General features: G+C 43.1%; 1 protein-coding gene across 1 annotated transcript in view; it reads right to left on the bottom strand.

The window, feature by feature from the left end:
• Nucleotides 1-1,867: 1,867 nt before the first annotated feature.
• GPR139 (G protein-coupled receptor 139) overlaps nucleotides 1,868-27,056 on the bottom strand; it is a 49,520-nt gene continuing 24,331 nt past the window's right edge. The window contains exon 2 of the mRNA XM_030213107.1: nucleotides 1,868-2,802. Coding sequence (XP_030068967.1) covers nucleotides 1,868-2,802 — 935 coding nt within the window. The remainder of the gene's footprint in view (nucleotides 2,803-27,056) is intronic.

Genomic DNA, 27,056 nt, shown 5'->3' with positions numbered 1-27,056 from the left:
ATGGGCTTACCGCCTGATTATCACATGCCTTTTGTGGTAATGTTTGGTGCACATCTGCTACACGCGTCTTAAAAAATAATTTTTATTTTTGGACGCGCGCCAAGTGGCATCTGATGCGCGTAGGTTGTTACCACGCAGATTCTTTACTGCTAGGTCTATGGCTGGCGGTAAGGTCAGACAGCCGAAATGGACGCACGGCAATTTTGATTTTGCCGCACGTGCATTTTCGCCGAAATTTTAAAAAGGGCATTTTTTTTGTATGTGCGCTGAAAAATATTTATGCACGTGCCCAAAACCCACGCCTACGCTACCGCAAGCCACTTTTTACAGTGGCTTAGTAAAAGGACCCCATAGGAATCACATCCGTTTTTACACAATCATCATGCCTGTCTGTCTGTTTGCTTTGTAAATATATCCCCCCTCCCACTAAACCGTGAATCACTTAGACAATTTTATTCAAATTTGCCGTCACACACAGGTGATCCCTGGCTCATATCCTTTATGTGCATTTGATGCTGCCAATGTTTAAAATTTCTTCCTGTAGGAAAATAGATTGCTTAACTTGTAAACTCAGGGAGCTCAGGGCACTGATGTCATAAATCACTATTAAAGCTGTCTTCCTACAGGTTGACATTGCCTATTTTGAAAGCTGCCAACCCATTGGCTGACATTGAACAGTTTGAAAGCTGCCCTGTCATTAGTTAGTTATCATATCTATATGCAAATTTATGTACCAAAGACGAAAACAAAGCATCACAAAGTGTTTACACATCTCCTTGTTTTTTGTTGTTTTGGAATAAAAGACATGCATGTTTTATCGTAGTCACATTCCATTTTGGAAAAATAAAATCATGGTACAAGTCCACTCGTTTGCTCATGCTGTATTCAAACTTTGCATGGATCAGTCCAGTGTTTGCTTGGGATTTTGAGTGAGGAGCATCACAGCAGCACCCTGCTTCACTTGCATCCAAATCAGTTTTGAAACAGAAGTAGCTTTCCAAATGGCTAAGAACGCAACATCTCCTCGGAATGGAAGAGTTGAACAACCTATCTATTATTAAAAAATATTTCTGTATTAATATGGTCCTTCGTTGGCTTCCAGATGAATGGTTTTACACTATCAATATATTTTTCAATAAATCATTCTAGATTTTCCTCAGACTAAGCAGGTGCTTGCATCTATCTTTGGAGGCTTTCTCATCTAGGAGGTTGAAATGAAGTCAATACGGACCTACATGAAGCATCTTCCCAGCTCGTATCCGATGCTGTTCTTAAGTAATAATGCAATACTTCTGCCAAAGCAAATAGGCTTTAAATCATAACTGTATCACCACAATCAGCAGAAAGCTTTTTAAAACGACCTAACAGTTTCATCCTGTTAGATGAATGCTCAGGCTTTACATAATAACTTAATTATAATACAACATGTTCTTGCTAGTTTTGAAATGAGCTAACATAGCTGTTTGAAAGTTCCCTGTATAACTTGAAACCATTTTATTTAAGCACCATCTTGGCTCCTATTCAAACGAGCATTTCTTATAACTTTGCTGTACTTGACTTGCACATTTATCGTACAGTCTTTCTTGTTGAAGACCTACTGCATAGCCCTGGAACTGAGAGCATCTAGCAGGTGATGTAACACCGGTGGGCCCATGAGCTAGATCAAGTGCATCCACCGACAGCCATTCCAAATGCAAGTTGTAGAACTGTTTCTACTAGCCTTGTCTTCTTTCGTGCTATTAAATGACCCCCTTCAAGAACCTTTTTTTTGTTTTTCTTAAAGTGCTGCTATGTAAGTGAACGCAAGGTAGATGAAACCACCTGAAAGAGAAGTTACATTCTTAAACTGCTAAGAGCAGGCAGCTGTTCAGGGTAAAACTTTTAGAGGCTTTCCATTTTTATCGTACTGGTACACGAACATTTTGATGCAGTGGGAATTGGCAGGTGAGATCCACGGGCTGCTCGTGATTGAAAAATTGTGGTTTGTGTAGAACTGCACAGGCTGCTTCTGGCATCTAAAGAAAGCCTTTAACATTGCGGCTGCCATTGTGCGGAACCTTTTGCTAATGAAACAGTACAGGAAGAAATTAATTGCAGTGTTCAGCAATGCTAACATGTTGGCAATGTCTGAAATAATATGCACCAACCAGCTATTACTGATAGGAGACACGTAGAGATGGTAAAGGATCATAATTATCCTGGGTGCCCAGAGTATGGCAAAAATAGAGGTGATGGTGAACAAAATGGCTGTGGTTTTCCCTGTGGAATATCCTCTCAGCCGGAAATTGCTTTTTCGCCTGAGCTTGTATACAATGATTGAATTTAAAATGAAGAAAATAGAGCAGGGCACTAGGTAAACAGTAAAGCAATGAAACCAAATAAGGATGTGATGCACAGAAGTACTGATGTAGTCCTCAGTCCAAATATTTGGCCACCAGTAGTAAGGGATGCTGGTTAATACACAGGTAACGTAAACGCTCACGATGACTTTCCGAGTACGAGCTGGGAAGGAAACCGTGTGATATCGGAGGGGGTGGCACACAGCTATGTATCGATCGATTGTCAGTGGTACTGTAATCCAAATGGAAGTGTGAATGGAAGCAAACTCCAGGACTTCGATGGTTTTGTCCAGGATGTGAGGCATCTGCTGGTTTAAGATGAAATCCTCCAGCAAAAAGTCCACAAAGACGATAAGGAAAAGAACCAGTATGTCGGCAGCGGCCAGAGCCAGAAGGTAGTTGTAAGAGGACTTTTGCCTGCGAGCCACCAGCTGAGATAGGATGATCACCGTCAAGATGTTAGCTGTGGAAACAGGACACAGTCAGATACACACAAAAGTATGACCCCCCCTACTATTTATTACAGCTGTCCTAGTCGATAAGCATGTCATGAAACGATTTAACAAACTTCTATTGAGTAATATGCTCAATCAAGCAAAATCTGCCACAGATCTGATAAAAACCCATTGGGGAAGTGTGGGAAGTCCCACAGGTCTTTTGTGGTATGTTTGGGGTTGTCTCAGATTCTGGCAGATCTGCATTTTAATTTCTTTGTGATGGTTAGTTTTCCCTAGTGAATTGTGGGTACATCTAGCCATAAAAAAACAAAATTAAAATAATTTTCAAAACTTATCACAGTAAATAAGAAAGCACAAAATCATGCATATAATAAATATAACTATAGTATCTTATTCAGTGTTTTAAACTGTGAGAAGGGGGGGGGGGGTATGTCTTCTCATGGGCTGAGAAACCAACACAGGAATAAGTACCAAAAAATACCCCCAAACAATATAGGACAACCACCTTGGTCTGAGGTTAGTCCCTGGCCCAACCTTACAGTTAAGGTGAAGACTTGAGACCCCTGTGTGGGAGGAAGTAGCTATCAGGGAAGCTATGTGGGAGATGACAGGAAGGACTACCCCTTCTGGGAGCTTGTCACATCATTCACTCACAGCTGGGAATGAGCATAGGTGCCCAGAGACTGAGCAAGTACCTTCGTTTGCATACAGTTTGCATAGACAGATGAATTGTGAATATTTCTTATAAATAGGACCCGCAAAAGGAGAAAAGGCTCCTGCTGGGCTCACAGGGGGAAAAAGCTATCCTTGTCAGGACTCATTAGGACCAACAAGGGGCTGGACTGCTAGAGAACAGTAAACTCACCCTGACCTAAAGAGGAGAGCCAAGTCAGGACCCTGTGGCTGGGTGAGCTGTAGGGTTAGATATTATTTTCTTCCTTATGAAAGGCAAGAGGGAGCCTGCATCTAGCTGATGGTTTGTTGTAGAAGTTTATAGATGGATTCTTTTTAGATTATTGTTTTGCTCAAGATCCATCTTTTTGTTTTTAGATTTCTGCTAAACTTTGGTCCCAAATTATCATTTTGCTGTGGAATTAACTGACATTTGTCCCACATCACTGGGTGGGTGATGAAGTGAGTCAGATATTCAGCATGGGATGGTGTGAAAGGAAAGTCTTCATGAACATTCACCTGTACCACTGGTAAGAGTAGCTTGAGAATACAGGTTGAGGGTATAGAGTAGGGGTTCTAAGGAGAGCTTGGATTGGGTCTAGTACCCAAATCAGGGGGGGGGGGGGGGGGGTGGAGAGAACACAAATAAGCAGCACTTGGTATTTTCTCTTCCCATTTGCATGGAAAAATCTCATGTTTGAGGTACTATGGTCCTGCAATGACATCTGTACTGTAGCTAGAGATTTGCTCAATTCTAGTGGTATTTTACAAAAGACTGCCAAATGGAGGAGCCTTTTGTAAAATACCTATCAGGATATGCAGGAATGCAAGTGTATTTGCCAGTATACACAGCAGGAACAGGCAATTTAAACAAATAGTTGACATATTTAAGTATAATTTTATTTTTTTAAAAACTTTTTATATATGCTATATTCCATCTCCGCATATTTGATCATTGTAATCGTTACAGTCACACCTCTGATATGAATACATGATATTTGTGCTTTAATAAATAATAATAATTGTATAATAAATATTATATATTTTTTATTATTATATTTTTATATGTTTTATTTTGTACTTATTACAGTCATACTCTTGTTGAAGATATTTTGAATCATTACCATGTTGGGTATCGTGTTTATTTGACATAATAAAACTATTGGGCCCTTTTCCTAGCATTTGCCTACCTGTGCACCAAAAAGCACTGTTGTCGGAAACGCTGAGGTGTCCAGTGGTAGTGCGCCAATCAGTGTATGCTAATTCTGCGCTAAAAAAGAATTATATTTTGGTGTGGTGAGCATGTCTGTGGGCAGAGAGTAGGCATGCCCTGCGCTAATCGAGTGTTGTGGGTACATTGCTGCACGCTGCGCGATTAGTGTGAGAGCAGTGCGGGAGCTCTTACTACCTAAATTTAGTCGCATGGTCAGGCGCTTGGTGTATTCTAAAAACCATGCAGAAATTTAGGCTTATTCTATAAAGTATTCCTAAATTAATTAATTAATTAATTAATAACATTTATATCCCACATTTTCCCGCCCATTGGCAGGCTCAATGTGGCTAACATCAGTCCGTAAAGGCAATCGCCAATCCGGTAAACAAACAAACCAAGTATAGTAAGGTGAATAGGAAGGATAGTAATTACAAGGGACGAGGGAAAAGAGGGGAGGGGTAATAGAGTCCATGAGGTCCATAAATTAGTTGTGTTCCAGGAATTATGGATTTGAGGCGGGTCCATTAGTAAGCTTTTCCAAATAAGCTGGTCTTAAGAGATTTTCTGAAGTTCAGATGATCATGAATGATGTTCACAGATTTAGGTAATGCATTCCATAGCTGAGAGCTAATAAAGGAAAAGGTGGAAGCGTATGTGGATTTATATTTGAGACCATTACAGGTAGGGTGATGTAGGTTTAAATACGAATGGGATGATCTGCAAGAATTCCTAGATGGCAGATTGATAAGGGTATCCATGTAACCTGGTGCTTCAGCATAAAGAATTTAGGCATACTTTATAGAATACGCCTAGGTGTATTTTGTTTCAGCACCGAATTTTTAGGAGTGATATATAGAATCTAGCATGCAACTGCAAGGGGACATGGACCTGGGAGGATCAGGGGTGTGCCTAGGAGTTACACGCATGGGTTGTAGAATACCCTCAGTGATTTGCCTAGTTGACAGCAGTTAAGTATCAGCATTTAAACCAGCCTTTGAGCCAGTGTAAGTGTTCGCACCTAAAGGTAGATGCATGAATATGAACATGTTAGTATTCTATAACAGCAATTGAATGCAGAATTGTTGATGCAGAATTCACGTTTGGGACTAAATCCTATAAATGACGCTGAAAAAACAGCACTTCGCACTATTCTGTAAAGGTGCTCAAAGTTATGTGCCGTATATAGAACAGAGCACAGCGCCGGGATCCACAACTATCTTTAGGAGGGAGCTGTGACGTTCCTATGTCAGCTGCCACTGAGGCAGATTGCTGCTGTGCACTCTCCCCCTCCCCCGGTGCATCACCTCCCCCCAGCACATTACTTCAACCCCCGGCGCATTATCTCCACCTCTCCCGGTGTATCACCTCTACACCTCCCCCACGCGTCACCTCCTGGGGGTGCAGGGAGCAGTCACACGGCTTTCGGCTCCACTGGTTCCCTGCCCCGGAACAGGAAGTAACGTCAGAGGGGACAGGGAACCGGCAGAGCCAACAGCCACACAGCTGCTCCCTGCACCCCCCTGCAGCGTGCACCCGAGGCGGACCACTCCCACCGCCCCGCCCTTGGTACGCCAGTGAAAATAAGCATTTAAACCAACTGAACCCAGATGTAAATCCTCGCATAAATTGCGGGAATGCCCCGTTCTGCCCATGACCCCTCCCGTGACTGCACCCTGTTTTTGGAGCTCCACATAAATATGCATATGTAAATTTAAATTAATGCCAATGCCAATGATCACTTATTGTCAGGGCCCAATTATTGGAGCTAATTGGCTCATTATTCAATTAAATTGCACGCGTAAATTGGGTGCGTGCCCAAATTTGCGCGTGCAATATTCAGCACCAATTATAGAATATGGGGATTGTTGAATGAGGGCTAAATACTGCGCAAACATTTAAAAATCCAAAGCACATGTGCTGTTTTATTCCCCTGACCTAACTGCAACTAAGGTATGAAAGCTATAAATTCTATGTGTGTTTTTATCTGAGCAAAGGACTGCAATTTTCAGACACATCTAATTACCAGATGGGAAAAGGCCTTTTGCAAAAGCTTTTATTTGCGTTCTATGACTTTTGCTAGCAAAACGTCCTGGTGTTTGTGCTTACATGGGTTTGCATGGTTTCATTTCCATTTCTAATTTGACCTCCTTGTAGAAGACTGAGCTGTGCATGAGACTGCCCTCTCTCCTTCAGGGTGTTGCGCAATGCAGGGTCATGTCCCTATGGTACAAAGCTTTAGGCCACCCGTTGTAATTACACTGCTCTGACCGCAGGAAAACCTATCACTCAACATTAATCCACATTAAATCACACTTGAAATAAAACACCCCAGGTGATGAAAAGATTTCAGCTCTGCTGAAGCTGATGAAATCGCACCTGTAATGCTTTCTCCAAAATTGTTTGGTTGTGAAAAAATCATTCTCTACAGTGGCTTGAAAATGTTCCATCCATCATCACCCAATCTTTTCTAGAAAAAGTATCATGCTGTGTTTCTCTGTGCGTGTCATACTTTTTTTTTTGCTACAGCAACAGAAATGGTTAGCACCACACTGGAAAAACTGACAGAATTAGAGACCTCTGCAAAAGTTAAGGTGAGGTAAAAACAAAGTCCGTGTGATAAATGCAGATGGCGTCAGGGCTGCCGAGAGACCCTGCTGGGCCCGGGGCAAGGCCATTGCAGCCAGCCCTGCCCCCCCCCCCGGATCGCTGCCGGGTCCGCCCCCTCCCCCCGGATCACTGCCGCCCAACGCAACTGGAAATACCTTGAAAATTAAAAAGAGTAAGATCATTTTTTCCAAGGACCGTCTTCCGCAATTTGGTACAATCACTGGTACTCAGTCATCTGGACTACTGCAACTCACTCTACGCCGGCTGTAAAGAACTAATACTCAAAAAAACTCCAAACAGCCCAGAACACAGCAGCCAGACTAACATTCGGAAGACCAAAATATGAAAGTGCGACACCCCTACGAGAGAAACTACACTGGCTCCCACTCAAAGAGCGAATCACGTTCAAAGTATGCACCCTAGTTCATAAAATTATCCATGGAGATGCCCCAGCCTACATGTCAGACCTAATAGACCTGCCACCCAGGAATGCAAAAAAAAATCTTCTCGAACATTCCTTAATCTTCATTTTCCCAACTGCAAAGGTTTGAAATACAAATTAATGCACGCCTCTACTTTCTCTTATTTGAGCACGCAACTATGGAACGCGCTACCACGCAATTTGAAAGCGACCAACGAACTGGCCAACTTCCGTAAATTACTAAAGACTCATCTCTTTGAAAAGATATACCACAAAGATCAAAGCATGTAAAAATCTCCAATTATACCCAGGAACTTCGAAACGCCCCTAATGTCTTATAATGTCTTCTGCTGTACTACTATCTTGTATTACTAATGTATGTTAACATGTCCTGTAATACCACTATCTTATATTCCATGACCATGTAAACCAAAATCCTTCTGTAAAATCAAATGTATATCCTCTTCTTATCTCCAGTATCCATGATGCATTGTAAGCCACATTGAGCCTGCAAAGAGGTGGGAAAACGTGGGATACAAATGCAATAAATAAATAATAATCCCAAGGCCCCGCCAGCAGAAAAGTTTTCTCCTCTACTCCAGCGCTGCTCTTCTTCACAGTTCTGCCGCATGCCCTGCCCCTGCGGTTTTATCTCAGGTCGCGCATGCTTGGTTTCAAAACCGAGCATGCATGCCTGAGGGGAAAAGTAGCCGCTTGGAAGGCAATGTGGCAGTTGACTATGACGAAGATCTCTTCTGCCTGCTGTATCTGCTGCTCCTCGGGGTCCTCCCCAGTCTCCAAGAGGGGCCTGGTGCTGGAGTTTTCTCTCTCCTGCTCCTGTCAGGATGCGATCACCTGGGTCCCGTCAGGAGCAGCACAGAAAGAGAGACCCCGGCACCGGGCCGCCCTTGGAGGCCCAGGCCTGTGGAATTTTAGCCCCCGTCCCCCCTCTCGGTGGACCTGGATGGCGTGCTCACCATATGTAGGTATCTACTGCACTGTACATGATCTTCTGAGATCACCCATGTCCAAACTTCACATGATGTCAGGAGTAAGGACTCTCCAAAGCTCAGTTACTGTATTATTTTAGGATAATTTCAAAGCCGATTCATCCTTTGCATCAACCTTAACACAGATTTAAACTATGCGTAAGGCAGAAGGCAAGACCGCCGGCGGTAGGTCTACCCCCAGCGTGCGGTATTTCCGGCGCTAGTGGAAATATTCAAAAAATATTTCTGCAGGCGCTAACCCGGTGGTAATCAGGTGGCGGTAAGTGCCCCCCCCCCCCCCCCCGCATGGCCACGTGGTAAGTGAAATCTTACTGCATGGCCATTTCTTTTTCCAGTCTTTTTACCCGCTGCGGTAAAAAAGGCCTTAGTGTGCGGCAAAAGTAGCCCCCCGCCATTAGCACAGGCCCCCTTTTACTGCAGCTTGGTAAAAGGACGCTAAATCCAGCTCTGTGTACATCAAGACAGAATTTATTGATTTGTTAATAGGATGATCAATTTCAAGTGGGACTCGGCAATTAAGATAATTCACTCAATTATTGTGGTCTAATAATGAAGCTGACATATTTTCCTCTTGTATTAGATTTGTTTTCAGTATTGGATTGTAATCTGAGCTTTAACCTCCATGTGTACAAAGCAGCTCTAGCGGCTTTGTAAACAGGGGGTAAATGTGTTTTCAAGAAATCAGTAGGACTCATCCAAATTCAGGAGCTGACAAAGAAATGGAAAGCCTATTTCTCCCTCTCACTGGCTCTTCTCCTGCTTTCTAACTCATTCTTCTCAGGTTTCTCTCTTTCCCTCTTGTCCTGTTCCCATCAAATTCTTAGCCTCTGTTTCCCCCCTCTTTCCCCTTTCCACCAGATTCCTCTCTAATTTTCTCCTTAATCCACTCTCCACATTTCTTCCCACAAGTTTTGGGGCTATCTAGTCACCCTTTGCCTAATTTTCCCACTTCTTTGACCAGGGCAGCCCAACCATGACCTTCCCCGCATGCCTTCTCCTCGAATTCGGCCCCAGATCAGCTATTAACAAAATTGTATCTTCCGCCGGTGCCTACCCCTCACTTCTTTTCTTACCGGCTGCCTGCTCGCTATCTCCCTAAGGCAGCCCCTTCCCCAGCGGTTCCGGTTCTGCCGGAACCTCCCCCTGTGACACACTTCCTGCTCCATATGTTCCAGCAGCAGAGCCTGGGGCTGTGACTGTGAGCCTGAGTGTTGCAGTATGCGGCTCTTTTCAGTCAGTCACCAACCGAGCCAGGGAGGGAGGTAGAGGATCGAGCAAGCGGGTAAGTGTTGCGGGGGGGGGGGGGGGGGGAGCGGGAGGAGTATTTGGGTCTCTTATTGCTTTGCTTTGCTGAGCAGGAGAGGGTGGTTGTAAACGAGAGTCCTAGGAGGAGATTTACCAATGCATTAACGCATGGTACTGCCTGGTCACCCGATTCTGAAAATATATAGATGCTTCATTCAACAATTCTTAAGACTTTTTTTTGTGTGAAATAGGAAATGAACAGAACTTGGATGGTGACTGGTGAGGGAGGAGAAACAGAGGGGTGATGATGAAGGGAGGAGAGAGGGATGGGGAGACATGTTGGATGGAGGGAGGGGGGGCAAGACAGTGGGGCAGTGTTGGATTGGGGCAGAGAGAGAGGTTTTAGAAGTTAAAATAAAAAGAAATATTTTGTTTCATGCAGATCTCTTTTGTTTGAACATAACTAAATGGGCTATAAGCCCCTAATGTAGTCCATTGGTTTTCTTATAGTTTTTGTGATGACTTATACTGTGCCAAAATTGAAATCTCTATCTGGTCATTAATAAAAGATCATTGTGAACACTATCCACCCTAAAATGTTGTTTTGTGGCTGTACATGAGGGATTGTGATATTATGATCCCTTGTTTCATATTGTTGACGGTCTGTGTTTTCCATATGGGTGATATATTAAGGTCTGCCCAGTGTAATATTTACGGTGCTGCCTTTTCATGCCTAATGTTCTTGCTCTTTGAGTCCTCGCAGTTAGTGCTGTTATGGTACAGTAAGATTCTGAGTGTGTTTTTGCATGTTAGTGCATAATGTTTGTGGTTGAGGGATTGTGTGTTGGCCTTACTGAAATGGATGGGAATAGCAGTGTTTAATAATTGGTGACAGTTTTGAATATATGCTTTGAGCAACCACTTTATTCTTTGACATGTGATACATATCTAATATCTAAATTTAATAAAAGGTATTAATTGTGACTGTTTTACTTTTTTTTCTGGGTGTTGTCTAATTATGGATGTAAGCCCCATCCCTGGCACCATCTCTAACCCCGCCCCCTTTAGCCTCCCCAAACAGTTGGGCCACCGACCGCCTATGATTTCTAGTATGACATATCCTCCTTAGTTTGATCTTCCACGGTCCTCCTGGCTGACTTTCTCTATTAAATCTTTGAATCGCTCCTGCTTTCACCATGTATGTTAATAAACTCTTATAAAATTCTGACCAGTGTAAAAGTTCATACATCAACGTGAAGGCATACAGCTTGAGAGTGGGAAAGCACATGGGCAAAGAGCACAAGTATGTGCATAGATTATAAAATACAATCAACTTTTCAGCAACTGAATTTATTTTTCTGTTATACAGAGTTTAGTATTGATTAAAATTGACTATTGTAATGTATTGTTTCGGGGACTTCTGAAGGTGCGGGTGAAAGCTTTGCAAGTTATTCCAAACTCTGCCGCCCACTTAATTACTGGAGTGGCGAAGTTTAATCACATTACGCCTATCCTGAAACAGCTCCACTGGTTGTATCCAGCATATTCTGTTTGGTGCTACGTGATCAGTGAGTTGACAACACATATACAAGTAGGACTCTTCGTTTTGCATTCATTATTTGGTGTATTTATTGACCCCTGATGCAGACGCTTTTTAGCGTCGAAACACGGCCTGTGTCGGGTCGTTATCTCTGATATAATAAAGACTGTTGGACTCACGTCTCCAGTGGTGGATCGTCTATTAGTCTCTACTTTTGCCTTCTGTGAATATAGAATACAGCATAAAGTTTTAACGCTTATCCACCAGGCATTGTATGGGAAAGTGCCGGAGTATTTTTCAGGTGTTTTGAACGTTTATCGACCTGGGAGAGAGCTTTACGATCAGAGGTTGCAATGCATCTGTCTCTGGACACAATGGCCACAGTACATTATGCTAGCACACGGGCTACGACATTTTCAGTGGCAGACCCGGAGTTGTGCAATAAGTTGCCAGAACTATTGCATCTATGTGCAGATAGGATTTGATTTAAACTACTGTTGAAGAGTCACTTTTTTGTGCAGATTTTTTTCTGACAAAGGTGGGGTATATTATGATGAATGTACAAAGCTGATGAGTGGGGACAAAAGAGTTGAAATATGATAAGCCATGGGATGGAGTTGGGTTATGAGGCATGTTATTTGTGTATTATTATTGCTTGGGGATTAAGGTGGGGTAGTTAACAACTGATGACGTTTGTATTTGATTTGTATCACTTATGTTTTATGTATTTACTAGCCTTTGAGCCCATAAAAATGGGCTATTATAGGAAGGGGGGGTTGAAAGGCCCACCCCCGCTGCCGAGTTCGCCGCTGCCCCTCCCCCTCCGAATTCGCGCCCCCCCCACCCCCCCCCACGAGCCGTCACCACCCATCTTTCACCCGGCCGGGCCCTCGCTCCGCTATTGAAACAGCGAGGGTCCGGGAACGCAGCACTGAGCTCTGCTGAGCTGCCGACGTCGGCCTTCGTTCTTCTTCTCTGCCTGTCCCGCCCTCGTGTGACGTAACGTCGTCGAGGGCGGGACAGAGTCAGAGAAGAAGAAGGAAGGGCAATGTCGGCAGCTCAGCAGAGCTCAGTGCTGCGTTCCCGGACCCTCGCTGTTTCAATAGTGGAGCGAGGGCCCGACCGGGTAGAAGGTGGGTGGCGGCAGCGGCGACTCGGGTGGGGGGAGCGTTAGACGGCGGTGTCCCTCCCTCAGAAATGCGCAGTACAGACCCTCTGTGTTCTGCCCCCCGTCATCACGTATTGACGCGGGGGTGGGGCAGAGAAGGTCTCTACTGCGCATTTGCGAGTGAGTACGGTCACTCGCCGTTTATATGTTTGATTTTATGTTAGCTGCTTAGGTATAAGCAGGTTAGAAAGTTTAAAATAAATATATAAATACAATACTATAATTTGCATGTGAACTTGCAAAACATAGGTGCGGACATTTACGGGCTGGTATATACAGTATGCCCATGCCTGAAGTAGGCGAACTGCAATAGTATTTCATAAAGAAAATAGGCCCCTACTTTTCTTTACAAATGGCGCCTATATAGGCATCTGTTGGCATCTATCCATCTCTGTTCCTCTGAATGCAGAAGTTTAACTGCTGAAGTGACTAGTGACATGACAAGCAATGGATATATTTTTAGCTGAAATGCAGTTTCGTAAAGTTACGACTCTTATGAGTTTTTCTTATTTTCTTTGAGATTGTTTTCCTGATCTTGGATCTCCCAATTGTGGACAATTATATAATATATATTGACTAGTAAAAAAGGCCCGTTTCTGTTTGAAAGGAAATGGGCGCTAGCAAGGTTTTCCTCTGAGTGTGTATGTTTGAGAGAGTGTATGTGAGAGTAACTGTGTGAGAGAGGCTTCTGTTCCTGCTGCTGTGCATTCCCAGTGTTGTGCTGATTCGCTGCTCCCTGTATCGTGGCTCCGCCCCTGTCCCTTCTACTGGCCAATCTGGTGTGGGTTGTGTGTGACGTCACTATTATCTACTACATGAGGGACACCACCTCCAGCGGAAACAATGGTTCCAGGCAGCCTCAGAATGTTGGAGGTGAGACTTATTATATAGGATGAGAGAAAATGTTTTCTTTTTCCTTTATTTTAATTTCTGTTTTTCTTTACATTTATGTGATAAATGTGAATGTAATTAAGTAAAAAGATAAATAAAATAAATAAAAAAAAGTTACGACTCTTTTGACATTTGATCAATCTATTTATTATCAGGTTGACTGTAAGTAATAGCCTACATTTAACCCTGAATTTTTCTATCCTGCCTGTAAATTACACAAAATATCTTTCTTTACTTCCAGTATTTACCCCCATTCATCTGCAATCCCCTCGCTCTGCTTTAGTAACTTCTCTCCCTTCTCTTCCTCTCTTCTTGGGTTGTTAGACTGGGGATCTCATTTCTCCTCTCTCCCTCCCCCCACCTGATCTGGTCCTCTTACTAAAAGTATTATTTTCAAAAGTACTTATTTCATATCACAAATATGTGAAAATCCATCTACCAGGTTTTTTTTTGTTGATATTAGATAATAGATGAGCAGAGGGATGGACACAACCTTCCTACAAGGTTTTCTTTTATTTTCTTTCAGCTAACATTTTTAAAAAGGTAGGTTTCATGTTTTTTTGTCCACTCATCAGAATGGATGGAAACCTCACCATCTTAAAGCACCGTGGTGAGCCTTCATGGCTCCGATTGCCAGTGCCAGAGCAAGGTGTTGTGGCATCTGAGACACAGAGATTTAAAACATTGGTGTGGTGCTCCTCCCCTCTCCAAAGACCAGAGGTTGATTTTCCAGAAAATTTGACACCTGGGGCAATGCCTTAGCTCAATGTTCTTCAGTGCAAGGGCTGGGGGCCACTGGCAGCCTCCACTGTCATTCTGGGGTTTTTTTTCTTGCTATTTTCAAATCTAAGCTAAAAGCCCACCTTTTTGATGCTACTTTTAACTCCTAACCCTTATTCACTTGTTCAGAACCCTTATTTTATCATCCTCACTTTAATATTCCCTTATCTCGTGTTTGTCCTGTTTGTCTATCCTAATTAGATTGTAAGCTCTGTCGAGCAGGGACTGTCTCTTCATGTTCAAGTGTACAGCACTGCGTACGTCTAGTAGTGCTATAGAAATGATAAGTAGTAGTATTTTCTGCCTCTCTACCCAAGCTTGTGACAGAAATAGGGAAGTGGATGGAGGGAGTATCTGCATGCTTGGAGGACAAGGCGGAGGACAAGGCATTTCTCAATAGAATGCATTTGGACATCTCCTTGAGTATGCCCCCAATAAAAAGTTCAAAAGTGGGTTGAAAGTGATGGATGTGTAGTTTTTCAAACAAATTTTATTGATGTAGACTTGACACAGTACTGTGTTCCGGCCACAGGCCTGCCTCAGGAGTCTTCAGTACTCGATCTGATGTTTGAAAACTCCAATGATGAATCTACTTGAGTGATACTTCCGGCATTTTGCCATTCATACGCACAACGCAGACACCTACTGTTTTTGCTCACCACACAATCTAAGGTCTTTTTCAAGACCACATTACCTCATCATCACTCAAGTAGATTCATCATTGGAGTTTTCAAACATCAGATCAAGTACTGAAGACTCCTGAGGCAGGCCTGTGGCTGAAACACAGTACTGTGTCTAGTCCCCAATCAATAAAACTTGTTTGAAAAACTACTCATCGTTCTCCTGGTCTCTTGAGTCCATGGTCTAATTCCTACTGTTCTTCATTTTCTGTATACTGTTTGTGGCAATCTAGAATTCTTCCACTTCTGTGGATTTCTCCCCCGACTGAAAGTGATGGATGTCATCACTACATGCTGGTAAGCAGTGTCACAGGCCACATGGGAAGTTATTTGGCAACTCTCCTTCAGCTCATTTGGATCCAAAGTGGCCCTGACTTAAAAATTAGTGAAGACCACTGCCTTAGGTGCTCTACCCAAGTTCCAGCCCTACTAATTGCTGTCTCTGTGACATTTTGGGCTATCTAGTTTTTTTAAAATAATAAATCCCTCTTGAGATTAGGAGGTGTTAGGACTGACCCTACCATTATGTAAGATCAGGCAGTTGCCCAGGGCAGCAAAGAGCAGCTGTAATCAAAACAAATCAATAGATCCTGAGAGCCACACAAACTCAATACATAATTTTACTTGCATAAAGGGTGGTAGTTTTGAAATACCCATTTACCCAGGTTAATAATTGTTGACTTTTAGAATTGCCCTCATTATTTATGTGTGTGTCAGACAGATGCATAAACAACAAAGTTTAATGTTTAAAAGCATGATATCTTGGGGGTAGGGGCCGATTAGGGATCTAAAAGTTATCGGAGGTTGGATGGGCATAAGTTGAAGGTTTTCCAAGGGCACCACATACTCTAGCACAGGTCCTAAGAGGTGCATTTCAGAATTACATTTGGCATGTCTGACTGGAAAATGCATTGGTAATTTATGTAGAGTAATTAGAACTTGAAAGAAGTATTGAAATCATGGTTGTTGGCTTCTGTACATGGCATCGTCCTTTCAAATGTAGCACAGAACTCTTCAAACGAAGACAAGTGAAGCCCACGGCTTTTCAGAGCTGCTTATCACGCTTAATTTTCATAAAACGAGCAAGCCTTTTATATATGAATGTACGATGCACTTTTCACAGACAAAAGGTGTGCTGAACCGTTGCATTAGTTCTGCATTTCAGGATTTTTCACCCATACAGTCTGTAGAATTTTGTAAAGTAAAGGCACATAATTGCCAGCTGAAAGCAGATAGAAGTCAGATGTGTGATAGTATTGTCATTTGATAAATTACATCGGAGAACTCTGTGGTGCACAGGGCTCCTTGAATAGATCATTTACCGGAGAACAGGTGTGTTCAGAATGCAGCATCTGTACAGCTATTAAATTACTGCACATGCCCATAAGAAATTCTTGCTGACACCTCAGTCATGGGCAATTGTAAGCAATTTCAGGGAATCTGATTGAAAGAACATGCTCATTTATATAATACTCTAATTAGTGTTCCATACAGTCATTTGCCGTACACTATGCATGCTGTGATTTACTTTAGACATAATATGGTATGCAGTAATGTATGCCCACGGTATTTTAAGTGTTCAGAATGGGCCCTACAAACACTGTATTTAAAATGTGGCACACAAGATGGTTCTGATTGGCATTCATGCTGCGGATAGAGTTTGGCTAGTCCCAACCTTAGCTTTCATCTCATATAGTTGTAAAGTTATGGCCCAGTTCAGACCTTACCTTTGTTGGGCTGCACTGTCATGAATTTTCATTTGCAACCAGGAGGACTTCATCCTATTTTATGGCCACCCCCCCCCCCCCAACTTAGTGCAGTCATGACCATGATAATCCCTGGCCTAGGGTCAACAGCTGCAGCTTAAATGATCCTAGTTATAGTCACTGCACACTGACTGAGATTCTCTACAGCATGCTTCAGCCATGACCCAGCATACTCAGGTCTTCCACATGGTTGTGCCCAACACTTACCAGTGAACCAACAGGCCAGTCTTATGCTACTGCTGTTATAGATTTAGAAGGTTCCTGTTACTTCCTGGGCATTTTTGTTACCATGACTATCTTTAATAATGAAAGACTAAGCATGCAGAAAAGGAAAAAAAGAAGATAATTTAATTTAATAAATTAAAAGACAAGTAGGAGGGTGAAATATGTGCCAAACCTGACTATCCTTGACTGTAAAGACGACATATTATGCCCTTGGTAATTCTCAGTGTCCAATTTATAGCAGATTTTTGTGTGAACTCTGAATCTTTAAATGTCACTTCATCATGGGATCTTTGATTATGAAAAGGTCTGCGCGTCTTGTGATGAAAAAACTGCAAGCACATGGAAAGCAGGTAAGAGAATGATTTCTCTTTCTTATGTCAAGAATCACCAAGTCAAGGACAAGTGCCAAAAGTGATATCTATGGATGAGCTGTGGATTTTAACTTTAGAGGACAGCAGGTTTCATAGCATAAACCTCTTCCTTTAGATAATATGATGATCCTCGTTGCCGTTGTAGTGGAGCTCCCCCTTTAGGGGACTGTAGCAACACTACCTAGATGGCATTACTAATGCTCCTTCTTGTATAATTTGTCTTCAGTCTTCACATCCAGGTAAGTAGGATAATAGAATTTAATAATTAGAGATCTTAACTTGACAAGGCTTCCACTAGGCTTTTCAGTTTTCCTTTAGTAGAGTGGTAGCTGTGCTAGTTCACTTTTAAAGGTAATCAATAGAAATTAAACAAAATAAAACATGGAAAAGAAAATAAGATGATACCTTTTTTATTGGACATAACTTAATACATTTCTTGATTAGCTTTCGAAGGTTGCCCTTCTTCGTCAGATCGGAAATAAGCAAATGTGGTAGATGACAGTATATATAAGAAAAACTTCCAAGCATTTCATTGACAGTCTAACAGGGTGGGGATGGGTAGGAGGTATGCATGGGAACATCAATTTGCTCCTACCTATCCCCACCCTGTTAGACTGTCAATGAAATGCGTGGAAGTTTTCTTATATATACTGTCATCTACCACATTTGCTTATTTCCGATCTGACGAAGAAGGGCAACCTTCGAAAGCTAATCAAGAAATGTATTAAGTTATGTCCAATAAAAAAGGTATCATCTTATTTTCTTTTCCATGTTTTATTTTGTTTGATTTCTATTGATTACAGTTTACTTTTATAATGAGTCAGGCTACTGACCTTTTAGCAAACTGACAGCCATCAACTTTGGGGCTTAATCTACTTCCCTCTCAGAGGGCCCTTTAACCAAAACAACTTTACATCGTCTCTTCAACTAAACTGAACAGGCTAGATTCCATGTCAAACAGCCCTCACTAGTCCATTCCACACATTCCCTAATCTCTGCAGGATCTTTTCTCAATTCTATGCCAAAGGCCAACTCTGTTTCCATTTGCCTTCGAACTCTGCAAACGGTTATGGCTCAGGAACCCCTCTCCCCACTTTTTGTCAGCATTTCCTCTCTCAACCTGGGGCTGTTCCTGCCAAGAATTAGGCTGTACTTCTGGGAAAGGACTGATTCTGCCATTCTTGTGGGTGAGGGTGACTGGTAGCCGGGACAGTCCCTCTGTTTCCTTCTACAAGCAACTTCCCTTTCCCCCCCTGCTCTGCTCTGAGCCCTGCTCTTAAGAGAGCTCATCTGACTTAACTCCTCCCCTTCAGCTCATGGGAGGTGTAGTTGTTGCCCTAACTACAACCACTAGCTTTTTCAGGTAGTTTTAAGGAGGACCAGAATATAGCCAGGGTCATTGAACAGATCCCCAACTGCAAAGGTCTAAAATACAAACGAATGCATGCGTCAACCTTTACCTACCTGAGCACACAGTTATGGAACGCACTGCCACGTAACTTAAAAACGACCTACGAACTAACCAACTTCCGCAAAATACTGAAGACTCATCTCTTTAATAAGGCATACCATAAAGATCAACAAATGTGAACACACATCACTCCTTCACATATATTGAAAACTGTCTTATAATATCTGCTTGTTATATTACTATCATGTTTTATCATTATCATGTTACCCAAAACCCTCTGTAACACCAAATGTCTATTTTCTAATATATTTTCACCATTCATGATGTATTGTAAGCCACATTGAGCCTGCAAAGAGGTGGGGAAATGTGGGATACAAATGCAATAAATAAATAAATAAAAATCCTATATGCTCACAACCTTAAGGTACTTTCAACTGGGGCTTCATTATCCTGGTGCTGCTGGTGAGCAGACAACAGTCTGATCATCACAATGAACATCAAAATCATTATACAAATTATGGGGCTATTTTTTTGTCAGTCCATTATTTCAATGAATGTGATTTTAATGTATCCTGATAACAGGAGCTGAAGGAAATGAGGTGCGCCAGGTATACTGTCATCGAAAAACTAGAATGCACGGAAGTCATGCTTCAGTTCTTTAATCAGAAGCATTATGCAGAACTATTACAAAGAGGTATTGTATCACTGGCTTCCTAAGATAAAACCCAAACATCTCAAGATGTTGGAAATAATAGTACCATGAAATTAGGCCTAATCTCTGTTTTACAATTGCAGGATGTAATTTAGGTATGTGTTAACATAGCACTTACAAAAAACACTGCATTAGGTGTCTACAAATGGCAAAAATGCTGTTACTAGGAATTTGTCATCAGTTGTCCATGTCCCGCTGTTTCTGTCTTTACTACCCATAGTGTTTGGAGAGAATCATGTAGTCATGCCTTAGTGTTTGAGAGCCCTTTAAGTAAAAAAGAAACGGGGTCATTCTTGCCAAGCTGCAATTAAACAAATGGAGGCACAGAGAAGGAAAGAGATTTGACTGAGATGACACGTAGAGTGTCAGATATATTAAAAAAATGTTTCTCCCATTTTACCGCTTCATGTTATTTTCTGTGGGAAATCTATCCACACAAATGACAGGGGAAGAGAGTCCACATGGACTTTGCACCCTGGCAAGTTTCAAAAGGAAGAAAACAAAGGCAAGAAGAAGAGTCTCCAGGACCCCTTTCTGAAACAATGATACTACTACTACTACTACTATTTATCATTTCTATAGCGCTATAAGGCATACACAGCGCTGTACACCATACACAAAAAGACAGTCCATGCTCAAAGAGCTCACAATGTAAATATGGAATGTTGCTAGTGGAATAGCAACATTCCATGTAGAATCTCAAATAGTAGCAACAGAATCTCCAATAGTAGCAACATTCCACGTAGAATCTCAAATAATAGCAACATTCCAGAAACTCAAATAGTAACAACATCCCATGTTCCACTGCACTAACCACTAGGCTGTACGTGCAGGACGTCAGACTCACAGAAACAGAAGCCTGCGCGGCCGAGTTGCTGATCTGCAAGGCCAGGCTTCTACATGGAATGTTGCTAGTGGAATAGCAACATTCATTCCATGTAGAATCTGAACTAGAAGCAAACTTCCAGAATCTCCAATAGTAGCAACAGCAACATTCCATGTAGAATCTCAAATAGTAGCAACAGAATCTCCAATAGTAGCAACATTCCATGTAGAATCTCAAATATTTATTTAGATTTTGCTCACACCTTTTTCAGTAGTAGCTCAAGGTGAGTTACATTCAGGTACTCTGGATATTTCGCTGTCCCAGGAGGGTTCACAATCTAAGTTTGTACCTGAGACAATGGAGGGTTAAGTGACTTGGCCAAGATCACAAGGAGCAGCAGCGGGATTTGAACTGGCCACCTCTGGATTGCAAGACCAGTGCTCTAGCCACTAGGCCACTCCTCCACTGTCCAACTTTTCCATCATAGAATGCTTGCTTAATGCTCAATTTTTTTTGCATCTAACTTTTGGTGCCCTCTCTTGAATCTACCCCTAGATGGATAAGTGATAAACTTCCAAAACAGTGTTGCCTAAAACATACATTAGTTAGCTATAATGACAGTATGAGACTTGCTTTGGGTAGTTATGTACAACCTTGTTAATATCTCACAAAGATCATCATTAATACATCAAAAGTAAATCTTCTATTATTAGAACCTGTAGAATTTATGTGATGTTATGTATTTTTTTTTTTAAATTCTGGTTTGTACCTCTAAATATTCTTGTGGACCTGGGTTTAAAGTTTAATTTCTGATGATGGAGGGATGCCTTAACTCCTTTTACTTTTCAGTTCAAGGCTATGTATTTTGTAAAATGCTATAAGTAAATAAAAAAAAAAAAAAAGAATTTATGTCATGAAAGTGACATCTCACAGCCTCTGACAGCCTTACAAAAATCATTTCAGCTTGATGAGGAAAAATGTCCTTGGGCAGAGCTTTTCATTCAGAAGACGTGATAACATTATGATCTGTCAGAGATGTTAATGGGTACTTTAAATACCTCTTATACATGTAATCTCCTGCCCTCTTCCCCATTCAAACAGAGTGCTTGCTATAAACCTACCAGGCAAGCTGAAGACCTTGATGCAGATGGAGAGGAACCTTGGAAAATGGGAAAGGGAAGAGGTGCAAAAGAACCTAAGGGTAGAAAGAAATCCAAATGCAGGAAGAGATAGAAAGGAACTTAATACGGAGAGGCACCTGATTGAGAGGAAAGGGATATGGAAAAGAACCCAGCTACACCCATTAAAGGGGTACTGGGCACAACCGGGCCGACAGCCAGCGAGGGTAACAATGGGGAGGGGAGGGAGGGAGGGAGGGGAGGGGAAGAGCAGAGCGAGTGGGAGAGCAGGTAAAGATAAGATAGGCAAGCAAAGGGTTAAGAGCAAGAGGGGGAAGGGAGGGGCGGGGAGAGAAGTGAGGTAAAAGAAAGGAAGAGTAGGGAGGAGGGTCTTTTTGAACAAGACAGCAGGACGAGAACAACGCTGAACCACCCACCTACCCAGTCACCAAGCGCTAATTGTCGCAGACAGGCGTTAAGAGGCAAGGTTTACACAATGACGCCAAGGGGTACACAGCAACATAGCAGTGACAGTACTAACTGATGTGTTAATAACGCCATGACAGTTATGCAGAAGCAACAGTTGGGGCTGCATATTGGCAGCCGAGTAAAAGAAATTGTGGACACAGCGTGTCTCCTGGCTTAAGCGGCCGGGGGGCCAGAACGCAGGTTTTAGTAGTATAGGCGGGCATCCTCAAACGGGATGCACCAGGACTCAACGCGGCTTGAAATGGCCACAGGCGACCTACAGGCTGCTCAGACGGCAACCTGTGGGGCAGACTACGCATGTGCAAGATGGGAAGCTGTGTACCCGCTGTGTTAACAGGCAATAGGATGTTTTGTAACAATAAGGATGTTATGTATGCTATAATATTTGCGATTTGTAATGTAAAACGTTCCTGGCTGCAGCCAAATAAATCCAACTTTCTGCTAAATTCACTGTCAGTGTGATGTGTAAGGGATGGAGGAGAGTGTCAGAGCATGTGCTGAGTGCCCGAGTTGAGAACCTTGATGGGGGGTGGGGTTAGGGAGAAGTACTACTACTACTAATCATTTCTATAGCGCTACTAGACGTACGCAGCGCTGTACACTTGAACATGAAGAGACAGTCCCTGCTCGACAGAGCTTACAATCTAATTAGGACAGACAAACAGGACAAACAAGAGATAAGGGAATATTAAAGTGAGGATGATAAAATAAGGGTTCTGAACAAGTGAATAAGGGTTAGGAGTTAAAAGCAGCATCAGAAAGGTGGGCTTTTAGCTTAGATTTGAAGACGACCAGCGATGGAGCTTGACGTACCGGCTCAGGAAGTCTATTCCAGGTATATGGTACATGGAAAGGAACCTTTAATAGGAAGGGGAGAAGGAAGATGGAGGAGTCTGGAAGGAGCAGAAGAGAGGATGAGAGCGGGAGAAAGGAAGAAATACAAAGGGAAGATGAGGGTGAAGAGAGGGAAAGATTAGTGGGATGATGTGTTATGCTCTCTTTGAACTGCCTATGAATCACCATATCATGAAATTTAGTTGAAAAAAGGTCAGCTCTGTGTCCTGTTCTTGCGTAAGATATAGGACAATTTTTCTTTTTAATCAGGATGTCTTGCTACCATACTGAATCAGTTAAGCCAGGGATTCCCAAGCTTGTCCTGGGGTCCCCACAGTCAGCCAGGTTTTCAGGCTATCCACAATGAATATGCATGAGATAAATCTGTATGCACTGGAAACTCAGCAGATGCAAATTTAACTCATGCATATTCATTGTGTGGACCCCAGGACAGGTTTGAGAAGTCCTACCTTAATCCTACTTTCCAGTTCTCTAGGTTGATTTACCTAAACCACTCTTCAGGAACTGGAAGCTGGACTGTTTGTCAAGATAACCTCAGTGACAGTGGCGATTCTAGGTCGACTGCCACCCGGAGCGGATCACCACTGCGCACCCCCCCCCCCAGGGTGCAGCACGACACCCCCACCCCCTGGCGCAATGACACCCCCCTCCCTGGTGCATCAAGCCCCCCCGGGTGCATCCACGCGCCTGTCGGCTCCACTGGCTCCCTGCTCCCTCTGCCCCGGAACAGGAAGTAACCTGTTCCAGGGCAGAGGGAGCAGGGAACCAGCGGAGTCAACAGGTGCATGGCTGTTCTCTTCACCCTCCAGCAGTGTGCACCTGGGGCGGACCGCCCCCACTGCCCCGCCCTTGCTACGCCGCTGCTCAGTGAATATACATAAGATGCATTTGCAAACACAGTTGCTATTGCCTGATAATACATCTCCTGGGGGATTCTAATATGGTTGCTAAAGTTGCACATGCAAATCAGCACACGTTGCCAATTTGTGCGTGTAACTTAATTGATTAATGAACTGATCAGCACCAATAATTGGTTAACAACTAATTATTGGCATTAATTGGGATTTACCCGTGGATCATATTATATAACGCTCTGCATGTAAATTCTATAGTCTGTAAATTCAAAGGAGCATGGCCAGGGGCATTTCGAGGGCATTCCCAGAATTTATGCACATCGTTACAGAATAGACCCCATCAGCACCTAATTTAGGCAGGTGCATTTACACCTGTTGTCAGCAGGCAAAATTGCCGGCACCTTAAGTTAGTTGCCAATTATGCCCTTCGTGCTATTCTATAAAGGGTGCAGATCCTTTATAGAATGGCGCTCAGCAATTTTTCAGGGCCGATTTTTGGCACATTTATAGAATCCAGTTCCTCATGCATACTCGCTGTAGTTTATTTATTTATTTATTGCATTTGTACCCCACATTTTCTTACCTATTTGCAGGCTCAATGTGGCTTTCATAGTACCGTCAAAGGCGTTTGCCCAGTCTGTGCATAACAAATACAAAGTTGTTTAGTGATCGTATGAGGTATAAGTGGAGGGTCGGAATGGATGAAGATCGCATGTTGTCCTGTTCGATCATAGTCATGCTGTGTTGGTAGGTGAAGAGAGTTGTGTGGGGTTGTTGGGGTAGGCCTTTTTGAAGACGTTGGGTTTTAGTGATTTCCTGAAGTTCAAGTGGTTGTGGATTGCTTTCACAGCTTTTGGGAGCTCATTCCATAGTTGTGCGCTTATGTAGGAAAAGCCGGATGCGTTAAGTTGTTTTGCAGTTCAGTCCTTTGCAATTTGTTATGAAAATCTGACCATTTTATGGTACTGGCGGTTGAGAACTCTCTCCTCCTAACCAAAACCATAGCTTCCACTCAATTAATACACTAGTTCACAAGCCTGTCCTGGGGGATACCCAACCAGTTGCGTTTGGAGGATATCTGTAATAAATACTCATGACATACTTTTGCACGCACTTCTGTTGCAAGCAAATTTACCTCATGAATATTCATGTTGGATAACCTGAAAATCCAATTGAGTGGGGGTCTCCCAGGACAGATTTGGGAACCACTGGATTAATGATGTAACTCTAATTTCCCAACTGCATTCCTAAGAAATGCAAGACCACTGCTTGTAACATTTAACACACGCTTATTGTCAGCATGCACTAAAAACGCTAGCGACCCTTTGTAAAAGGACCCCTAAGGCTTTAATTCTCAATGTAGCCAAAGCAGGGGCAGACTAAGGGTGGTCTGGGCCCCCGGGCACTGAGGGTGGTCTAGGGCTCCCCACCCGGCTGCAGCCTGACACCCCCTGCTGCCGCAGCCACAGCATCCGCTGCCTCGGTCCTACCTGAGGGGTCCTGGTGGTCTGGTGGCCTCTGCGAGGGGCATGTTCTTTCCTGCCCGCTGTGCTGCTGCTATTTTCCTGCCTGCCAGCACCACCGTGTTTTCAAAATGGCATCTGAGACTTCTTATGGTAGTCTCATGTGTCTCAACAGTCTCGCAAGACTTCCGCAGAGAGTCTCGGTCGCCATTTTTAAAATACAGTGGTGCCGGGTGGGGGGAATAGTGGCAGCCGAGTGGGCGAGGCAGGAAAGAACATATTCCCCCCTGCTGAGGCCACTAGATCACCAGCGGTGCGCCGGGCATCCGGGCAGAGACTCTGGGCCCCCTACAGCTTCTGGGCCCTCGGCACTGCCCGGTTGCCTGAATGGTCTACCCCTGAGCCAAAGGACATGACCACTGGTAATTTCTGAATTTAATGAGACCGTGTAACAGTCTTTATTCTGTACACAGACTTCAGAACCTTGTTCCCTTATCTCTCTTTAAACTAATTTAATATAATTTATCTGAAATACTTAAAATGTACTGAAAGGATGTAGCCCTCAGGGTGTTTCAGTTTTGGCAGAGCAAGCCATTTCGTAGTCAGGAATTAATTTTCTGTTTTTACCACTTCCAGACAAGATGTGTAACAAGAAAGATCTAGAAGCAGAAAAAGAAATTCTCACAGTGAAGCACTGACTGATGGAAAACCCTAGTTTTCACATTCAATTTGTATTAATCCCACAGAAAATGCAGCTAAGTAGCTTTTATATTCCATACAGTTAACCCAGCCAGCAATTAATTTTACATTTGTCTGACTCCACGTCCTGTAGCTACTTAAAGCATGGCAAGATAGAATTAGTAAAAAAATACCACACGCAACACCAGCCGAGGTTAATTCATTACTGTGATATCAAATGACAAAAAAGTGATTAGTTTCTGGCACAAACAATATGGAGTAACTTAATTACTAGTTGACCTTTAAACTGAGGAGATGTTTGCCAAACACCTCAGAGCTCTGTTCAGCGGATAATAATCCATCAATCCAAATTTCTGAGCTGTACAGTATCTGGACTACAGGTTTTGTAAATCCTTGAAAGCAAATGCTCCCTCCTGAGGGTGGTCTTGAGTTTTAAACGAGCTGTTCCAGTGTGTCTTTGGTTTGTATATTATTCTCCCAATTGTGTCTTCTTTTTTTCTTTAGTCATACAGGAGTCGCTATACAAAGTAATATAAATGGCCAGAAATGACATCTGTAGAAAAGAGAGGGTTCCAGGCACATGACCTGTCATTGCATATCTGAGGTTAGGTCAGCCTGGAAGAAGCTTGCAAACCACTTACCCCCCCCTTCCCCCCCCCGGATTCTATAGCACATGACTTAAGTTGCACCTGCTAATCCAGTCGTATTCTGGATTTGTGTGTGCAACTTAATTAGTTAAGCCAATCAATGCCGATAATTGACACTTAACAAACAATTATTGACACTAATGGACATTACTTAGAATTTATGTACAGAGCTAAGTGTATTCTATAACACGATGCATGTAAATTCTAAGTTGAAAATGGGGTGTGGCCATGGGCATGGAATGGGTGGGTCATGGGTGTTTCTAAAATCTACGCGTGTTATAGAATACACCCAGTCCGCACCTAATTTAGGTGTTTGCATTTATACCGTTTTACTTGGCAAAACTGCCCATGACCAGGGCCGCCGAGAGACTAGGCCGGGCCCGGGGCAAGGCCGCCCCCACCCGCCGCTGTAGTCCGTGGTCTCACCTGCCTGCCTCCACAGCTCTGGGCCCCCTGCATTCAAGGCGGCAGTCGCAGATCACCTCTCTTCTGGCCTTCCCTCCCTGTGTCCCGCCCTCGTCTGATGTAACTTCCGGTTTCCACGAGGGCGGGACACAGGGAGGGAAGGTCCGAAGGGAGCCGATCTGTGACTGCCG

Source organism: Microcaecilia unicolor, chromosome 8, assembly GCF_901765095.1.
Source record: "Microcaecilia unicolor chromosome 8, aMicUni1.1, whole genome shotgun sequence".
Classification (NCBI taxonomy): domain Eukaryota; kingdom Metazoa; phylum Chordata; class Amphibia; order Gymnophiona; family Siphonopidae; genus Microcaecilia; species Microcaecilia unicolor.
The sequence above is the reverse complement of the archived record's forward strand: the minus strand, read 5'-3'. Positions and strand labels throughout refer to the sequence as shown.